Source organism: Aspergillus nomiae (genome assembly GCF_001204775.2).
Source record: "Aspergillus nomiae NRRL 13137 chromosome Unknown contig00337, whole genome shotgun sequence".
NCBI classification, from domain to species: Eukaryota; Fungi; Ascomycota; class Eurotiomycetes; order Eurotiales; family Aspergillaceae; genus Aspergillus; species Aspergillus nomiae.
In genome coordinates this window covers 27,224-36,390 of record NW_015378392.1, presented here as the reverse complement: position 1 = coordinate 36,390, position 9,167 = coordinate 27,224, and the positions used below count along the sequence as shown (strand labels likewise).

Below are 9,167 nucleotides of genomic sequence, written 5' to 3'. Positions count from 1 at the left end.
GGAGAGGTTGGAGCCTGGTTACTGGATGGTGGGTATAGTATAATCGAATTTATTATTATATATGCTATTGCCTCGGTCTAGGCTTACTGTGGAATGTAGTGGTACATAGCCAGTTCTTGATCGACGTGTACAATATGCGCCCAAGAGCTTGGAGAAAGATTGAGTTGATAGAAGATCAAAAAGTATACATGTCTAGAGAAGCTAGACTTTGTAAAAGCAGAATGCGTGATAGAAACCTGTCCATGTTAGCAAGCGGGTCTTTTCTGAGCATAACCTATACTCACTGGCTGCCTCCTTCTCTTCTTCGGTCATGAGCAGGGCGCCGGTGTTTCGATCCCTAACGCCCATGCGTTCACTCAGAGGGCCCAACTCTTGATCGTCTTTCTCGTCTTCCCAGACTTCCAGGAACGGTTTCCGATACTGGAGCTCGAGGTTGTAATCCTCCGTTAATCTAGGACAGTCAGTCTCTTGTACAGTGATGGTTGGTCCGTCATATAAAACTTACGCTCGAAAGGCTTCCCATGGCACAACATACTCCGGAACTTCCTCTACCGCCTCTTCCATGAAATAGCTATACTTCCATCCAAAAGGAGGCCGGAAGATCCCATCTTCGGGGGTATCACCCGAGAATCGAACTCTGTAGATTGAGTTGCCCCATTCAATCTTGTTATCGTCTTCTTCAACCTCTCCATCCTCAGGCTCTGCCTCCTCCTTTTTCGCCGCAGTCTCGCGTTCCTTTCGCTTCGCATTCAACTCTGCCACTCGTGCGCTGATGATGTCCGAATTAGGGCAGACTCCCAAGAATCGGCCACCCTTCTTCAGACACCCAGCTACATTGCGCAGCATCTGTCTTGTTTTCTCCTCACTTTCAAAGGCGTAATGAATTGTGAACATAGACGCTACCACGTCGAAGCCACCGCCGCCCCATCGTGAACTCATCACTGATCCACCTGGGCCGGCATTAGGGTCAATGCCTACTTGTTGAACAATAGGGACATCTCCCAGATACTCTCCAAAGCAATCCTTAGGAGCGAACTCGGCATGGAAGAGAGGCCCACGGGGGCGACGTGGGCCGCGCCCAGTCCGCATACCGTTGTAACGCTCGCGCGCTTGGACAATAGAGACCTCGGCTGGATCGAGTCCAACATAGAGATCTACGGGTTGAGGAGCTAGTTGCCACTTGCCCAAGTCACCCCCTTTGCCACACCCGAGATCTACAACCAAAAGACGTTTATCTTCCATAGGGGGTGGGGCGTTGTCATCCGCCCAGTCCTTGGTACCAATGGACCTAGACACAAACTCCTCATCCGGCGAGAACTTCTGAATGAGAGTACTTTTGATCCAGTTATTGAAGCTTCGTAAGCCTTTAATCTTACTCTCGGTCTTCCGCCACTCTCTTCCGCGCTGGGGAACAGCATTGTAGTGGTGGCGGACAATGTCGGTCACCCCACGGTTCTGAGAGAATCGCATAGCTTCCTCTTGTTGAGAGCGCTCTCTTTCTTCCTGTCTCCGACGCAGAGTTTCGCGATCTACCAAGCCCATCCTGGCACCACCGCCAGGACGCTTGCGCTTGCGCGCCTGCGCGTCGGGCGATGGAGAACGCGGTGGAGCGAGGGGCGAGGGAGATCTGTTTGACGACTCATTGCGATTGGGCTGCTGCGCCGTCTCATTCATGTCACGACGAGCGTAAGCTGATGGGGGTGTTCTGCCGCGCTTTCGTAGCTGTTGGTGCCGCTCTTGGAGACGCCTGCGCTTGGAATACCCAGGTCTTGGTTCCTCCTGTACAGTCTGCTACCCCATCAGTTTCTGCTTCGTTATCGGATATCTGTTGTGTTCAGGCTAGTTACCGTAGGGGACGTAAGAGCTCCATTGTGAGCCTCGGCAGACTCTAGGGGGGCTGGGCTAGCAGCTTGTGGGCTAGACATTTTGGAAGTTCTAGGTGATATATATGCGTTTGGAGATCGCGATGGTGTTTGCCCCGTTGTTTTTTTTAATTCTATTAAAGGTGGAAGTGGATCGCGAGAAAATTGTTCTTGATGAGTGGATGTTTTGTTTCGCACCGCGGACTGTGTCGTCGGGGAAGATCCGCCGAGAACCTAATGATAATGCCAGCCTTATTAGCAAGAAGAGTTAAAGTTTATATTAAGTCAGTCTCAAAAGCTCCGCAGAGTGAATTAATTATTTGTCTGGGGAAAATCCGAAGTTGAAATCATACATCAGCACACAAATGCACTGCGGACAGGCATAAACTGTACGGACATTGAGGAATTCCAGAAGTGCAAAGAATGGCCCTCACTGTACAAAACAAGACACACTTACCGAAGGCAAAATCTCTTGGATTATTTACAGTCAGCGGCTAAATCAGTCTGACAACCAGACACTCTTTCCTTCTGGTTTCAATGAAAGCCAAGATACGCTAGTACATATGTAGTTGGGGCCGGAATAACCTTTGCTTATATAATTTTTACTTGTATGGTACCAGGCTGTCAATAAACTGATACGTACGTAAAATAACCAGTGCTGATACTATAATATACTAACCTCCAACCCCATTTTACTCGAACACTCCTTCAACCCTGATCCAAACAAAATCGAATATCAAACACACCATATATGTATAAAATGGCACCGAGACTGGAGAAATCGAAAATTCAGCTTATCTGTGATATGTTAAGCAGCGGGGAAAAGATAATGCACATTGCTAGTACTGCTCATAGTAGCCGACAGGCAGTTTATTATATCCAATCGAACCTTGAGCACTTTGATAGTGCCAGAGCCCCTCCAATTCGCGCCGGACGACGTCGTATTATCACACCTTCTATGCTGGAGGCTCTTTGTGATCATCTAGTGGAAAAGCCTACGTTATACCTAGATGAAATGGCAGTATTTTTGTGGGATGAATTCAATATCCATGTAAGCACCTACAGTATTAGGAAGGGCCTGACCTCAATCAACTGGTCAAAAAAGACAGCACGGCAAAAGGCCAAAGAGCGCAACCAGAACTTAAGAGATAAATATTTCCTCAACCTTTCCGAGTTCCATTCATATCAGCTTGTCTTTGTGGACGAGTCTGGATGTGATAAGTGGGTAGGATTCAGATGGATGGGCTGGTCACCACTTGGCGTCGCACCCGTCTAAGTATCTAAATTTCATTGTGACCGGTGTTATCAGATTCTGCCCGCATATGCCCAAGACGATATAATTCTCTCCCGTATTTTTTATGGTTCCACCGATGCTACTATATTTGAAGATTTTATTGCGGAACTCCTCCAACACTGTGGAAAGTGGCCAGGGCCAAAGTCTGTTCTTGTCATGGACAACGCGTCATTTCACCACTCTGATCGAATAGAGGAGATGTGCTTGAATTCAAGGGTCAAATTACTTTATTTACCGCCATACTCACCAGACTTGAATCCGATTGAAGAGTTCTTCGCCGAGCTCAAGGCCTTTATTAAGCGAAACTGGAATGTCTACGAGGAAGACCCTGGCCAAGGCTTTGGTAGTTTCCTGGAAGATTGCGTCGATATTGTTGGCGAGAGAGAACAAAGCGCCAAAGGACATTTCTGGCATGCTGGCATAACAATAGAGAATAGGCCCTAGGATTCATCTAACTGTTGCTTGTTGCACACGTTTGATAGAGCATTTCATAAGCCACCCCAGTCATTGTTCATAGATTTGTTCTCTATTCCGTTTGATACATATACTTTTATATTTCCTCCATTCGTCGTGTATTGCTATGATGGTATAGGCATTTCTAGCTTTAGCCCTCTTCGGTATCCTACCACTGTTTCCTGCATACTTTTGCTATATACCCTGGGTTTCCACAGTTAAAATACAAGCCGTTCTATCTCCATTTAATATAAAGTTAATCTTTAATTTTCTTTTCTTTCTAAATCATATCCTCTAATATACTAGATAGTTCTCCGCATTAATATATACTTTCCTAGATCTCGTCTTTAAATCTCACGAGAAAAAGAGACGCGAGGTATATCTCTCGTGAAATTTTACTCGATAGGCTAAAAGCTTCTGAAAAATAATCAGCTACACTTCTAGTTTATTTAAGACACTGAAATTTGATAGCGGCTTCAACCTCGGTAAGATTCTTATATAGTGTAGTTATTCTTCTATTTTATTACTTTAAATTACTATAAGTTCAAAATGCAATAGTAAACCAGTGAAAGAAAGAATATTCAAATTTATCCAGACTGAAATATTACCCGAAGTGCTGTTATTCAGTCAATCCCGAAACTGTTTTGGTTCTAAATGATATAATCAGTGCAAGAGTACCTTTTTTTTATCGAGAAAATGCACTTACAGATCTCAACGAACAAGAATATTTGATAATAATTAAACAAAATACATATTTTCGCTATCGAAAAGAATAATAATCGTTAGAAACTTGATCCATAATACTGCGTTGGTGGTTAAGAAATTAGACTATTAAGCATTGATTACCCCTCGTAGATTCAACATTCGGACCGGACTAACTTAATTTCTAATATAGCTATTTAACTACAAAGTATTTTCATAACTAACTTATAGATTTCTACTTAGTCATAAACCGTCGTCGAAAATAAACGCTCGATTTTCCGTCATCTGCATTTATCTACCATAGAAGAACATACTGTAGTTATACGGTCCTGTATAGTTAACAAGTCCAATCAGTTATAATATCTTAGTATGCGAGTTGATATAAAACTGTGGGCCAATATTCTTCCGATTAACGAGTTATTAGCGGGCGAAACCAGAACTCCTTCCTGTATTATGCCCACCATACCCACTATGTATGACCGTCATCCACTCTCCCTACAAGGATTTATTCACCCTTTTCAGTCATCGCCTATGGTACAAATGCCTTGATTTCATCAGATAACCTATCAGCGACTCTATACCTGAAAAGGGTGAAAAGAGCAACGAGGAGTGGGACGACACTATACTGGAAAAGGGCAATCATCGGATAGCGCGGCATCCTTAGAAGGGGGCAGTGCATCAGGCGCAAGGGAGACGGCAGGGGAGAAAGCAAAAGAGAAAGTGCGTCATTATTTAAACAGGAATATCAATGTGTTTGGTGCAAACGGCAGGATTAACTGAGTGGATATGTCATCTCCATCGATGCTCATGCAACTCCAGCAATCACTTGTTATTTATTTTTAATATTAGTGATACTATTCTTTAAATCCTTAATGCCTCAAGTAAGCTAAATAGAAATGAATAATGTGAAAGCAGAGAAGGAAATTTTTTATACCTTAATGTTGGGTTTACTTCTTTTGCACACACAGTCAAATTCCACATATCTTGAGATAAGTGATAAAGGACAGACGCACACTAACTTCATCTCCATTGTAAAAGTTTGTATTGTGGATTTAGAAAAGGTAGCCAGTGATATTTCAGTGTGAATCAGATTGCTTAGTTCATGAGGATAGTACATGTATCAGCTGAGTGTAAACCCCACTTAATAATAATCGTTGTTCAAAGTTTTTTTTATTATACCAGCTATTTTCTAATATAAATCCAGTCATCAGTCCCAGTATAAGAATGAATCAATTACTTTAACTTTAACACCTCATAACCTTAGAACCACTATTCTTCATCTATAAAAATGGATCAATGGTCCTCCGGCGTTCTCTATCGTGGGTCTGATGTGGTAGTTTATGAAGGTATATCCCTCTGGCTCTTTTTCGTTCACTGAACATTATTTATTGACTTACACTGGTATAGGCAAATGTTATAAAGCTATTCAACCTCACACGTCTCAGGTAAGTTCGCTTTTATTGAAACCTTTACCCATACTAATTTTTATTGATAGAGTGGATGGACGCCTGACGTTACCCCCAGCCTTTGGGCACAAGTCCCCCAATAGATAGTAAGAACTCCAGCTTATCCTCTACTATCGTTTACTAAACTCAGAACCCTAGAGATGTGTAACTGTGTGTTACCGGGTTCTCTGAACCCTCAGATCCTCTAAAGCTTGGCAGAGCCTGCGTGGAATGCATTCTAAGGGACAAACTTATATAAAGAGATATATGTGAATGCTTCTTCTCTACTTATCTTTTCTTTTCTTCTCTTTCCCTTAGGTTGAGCCAATCTAAATATTTCGTATAACAGTCAGCTTTAAGGAAAGAAATTACGTTATGAAACATGCATTAGTAGTCATGAATTATCAGGTCTTGAAGAAGTCCTTATTAAGAGACTTCCAGATGCAGATAAATAAGACATTTCAATTTAACCCAAGTTTCATGTGGAATCTCAGAGACCCTATTTTATAAGCATAGATAAGATCTGCCTGCAGTTCTTAGAATTAATGTTAGCACCCGTGTAGACTACCCGCAGAGATCTGGAGAAACTATGGACCGAGAACTACCCAGTAGAAGTTAACAAAATGGTAATATAGCTCTCAATTCAGCTATCTTAGAGCTATTTATATATAATGTGTTCTCTATGTTATATTCTAGTAAAGAAGAAGAACCGAGAAACTTCTTCGAAAAGTGGGAATCCCAGCCTCACAGCCGCTCCTTCCTGTATAGCCCGTTCGTTGGTCATAATAAAAACTAAATGCCGACCGCAACAGTGTTAAGGTGGAGTTCGGTAGGAGGTGGCTTATAGCGGGCCTTAGAGCAGGGCCTTAAATGATAGTGGCCGGAGCGGAAGAATGATTTCCCACGAGATGTTGTTTAAAAAATAGCTCTACAACCAAGTATAGGGAAGGTAGGGAACTAAAAAAGCTAAATATTCCTTGCACATAGATTAATAATTGTCATTCGGGAGTGTTCATATCATTTACAATCTATACTAAATAAATAATTCAACAATAATTGAACAACATGGTTGTATATGGACTCGATGTGATGTATAAACTCATGCCATTATACCAATCATGAACACGTCATACATCCATCATTTATGCGACATTCAACTATACATGTTTTTGCTCCCTTAATTATTTCTGTATCCTACAGTACAAAACTCTTTCAACTAAAAGTTTCCCACAGAACCGAGTTGAAATAACGCACATTATACCTAGGACGACTTTGAAGCCGTATAATACTCCATCTTCTTTATCACATACCAATCCAGATAAAGACGTACATAATAAGACTGAAGACACCATTCCCGGTAGAAAACTTCTGGACACATTAGCAAGGTAGTTTTATATCAGGGAACAATATATCTAATCTGATGCGGCCTTAGCCTACGTTTGGACCCAAAGTACAGCGATTTAACGATCATTTGCGGTGATAAACACTATGCTGTTCACCAATATATAGTATCTACGCAATCAGAATTCTTTACCAGAGCTTGTGATAGAGATTTCAAAGTAAGTGGATCAGATACTTCGATTATTCAAGGAATTCCAGCTAATAACTCGGAAATAGGAGGCTTCCACACGTACGATCAAGCTACAGAAAAAGCCAGCCTTAGTAAAGCAGATGATTGAATATCTCTACACCCTAGAATATCAGGTTGGTCCACAATCTGCGATATATACAGCTTTGTGTATCTGATAAGAACATATTTTGAGTCTCTTGAATCCCAGATCCCCACAGACAACGAAGCGATCAAATCTAACCGACCTGTTAATGCGTGCGAGTCGTCTGAAAAGCCAGCATCTACGGTTAACCCTCTATCATTCCATATTTAATGTACTCACTTGCGGATCGTATGTTAATAGAAGGCCTCAAAGTTCTTTTTCGGTTAAATATTGAGCGGGAACTAATTCAACAATTGGACTTCAATTCGTTTCCGCAAGCAATTTTGCAGATCTATAACTCTACTCCTCCGGAAGATCGAGGCTTGAGAGATATGGCCATAAAGATTACAATAAACCACCTAACTGCATTAAGAAATGGAAGGGACACAGTCCCTGCTGCTTTTCAAGACAGTCTTCTGAAATCTGCTCAGTTCTCGTATGACTTGCTGGTGGCGATCATAAACAAATCTATATCCATTTGGAGCCACAATAATAACACATGCGGGAAGAACTGGGCTGAGGAGACTCGACTTTAGTAGAAAATGGAAGAGAACATATCGGATCTGGCGATTGTAACGAATGAGCGAGTGGTTATTTTAATCTTTGTATAAAAGTTTAGAGTTTATTTAAGTTTAAAATTATGCCAATAGTCAGCCCTTCGAATCGTCTTGATTCGCAACACATAATATTTTCTGGTTTAATCCCCAAGTTCCTAACCTAACGAAAGATCCAATCATCAATACTTCAAAGGAATACCAAGCCAGTAAATCTTTCCCAAGGCCAAATCTATTCTACACGCTAGAGACCAGAAGTGGACATTACTAATAATCACTTGTTGCAAGTCAAGCCGATTTCGAGAATGACTGTACATTACAGGGGAAATCCGAATTTGCGCTAGAATTGACTGGATTAGCTATTAATGAAACCAATTAATACAATAGATGCAAAGTTATAAGGTATAGTACGATGCAGTGTATCCTAGCTAAAAACCGGGCTCATAATTGTCTGACCACTCACGAATATCATCAACAAAATCGACAAGCCACACCAGTCATAACGCCGTGTTTCATAAAGAATTCGGTATTTCTATCCTTATCTATCTGGTAGAGATCGAGGCTATTTATTAACGCCACATCACATGCTTCTCCAATATTGTCTTTATAGGTTTCAATGATGTGTCCTGAGTTTGTAATGTTTTCTTCCTATAGGGTCCTGCCAGCAGTACCCGTCATGATTATCACATAGTGATCCGGGGCAACGCATCTTCCTATATACATCTCGCCAAGGCGAATACTGGCCAGAATTATACTCGGCATCAATCTAAGCATCTCGTTCAGCAAGCATAGTCTTAGTTGCTGATGTGGTACCTCGCTTTTCTCCCCTTCTAGATAGGATTTGTTCACTATCATCTGCTAAGTAGTTAATACAAATACCTAGTCTAAGCTTCTTACGTTTAAGACACAAATCGCCCCACATTAGGAGCTGCTTCTCTATGATCGTCCAATTGATATCAAGACCGTCAAATTGCTGATGAAGATCATTATGCAAACGATCTTTTACCGATGCCACAATAGTAGTGTCATCTAACCTAACCCGTCGGTTATAGAACACTCTCCGACGTTTAACACCTTCAACCTTGTTTTTTAAAACCTCTTGCCAGTACGCACTCGACGTTATCACCACATCCGGTTCAGTGACT

At 41.8% G+C, this 9,167-nt stretch overlaps 1 protein-coding gene across 1 annotated transcript; it reads right to left on the bottom strand.

The window, feature by feature from the left end:
* Positions 1-201: 201 nt before the first annotated feature.
* On the bottom strand, positions 202-1,938 carry abd1 (mRNA (guanine-N7)-methyltransferase; the record flags this gene model as incomplete). Its single annotated transcript, XM_015554923.1, has 4 exons — positions 1,848-1,938; positions 506-1,788; positions 285-451; positions 202-236 (listed from the first exon to the last, which is right to left on the bottom strand). Exons 1-4 carry the CDS (start codon positions 1,923-1,925, stop codon positions 202-204), a joined length of 1,563 nt encoding a protein of 520 aa, XP_015403460.1. The 5' UTR covers positions 1,926-1,938.
* Positions 1,939-9,167: the final 7,229 nt, after the last annotated feature.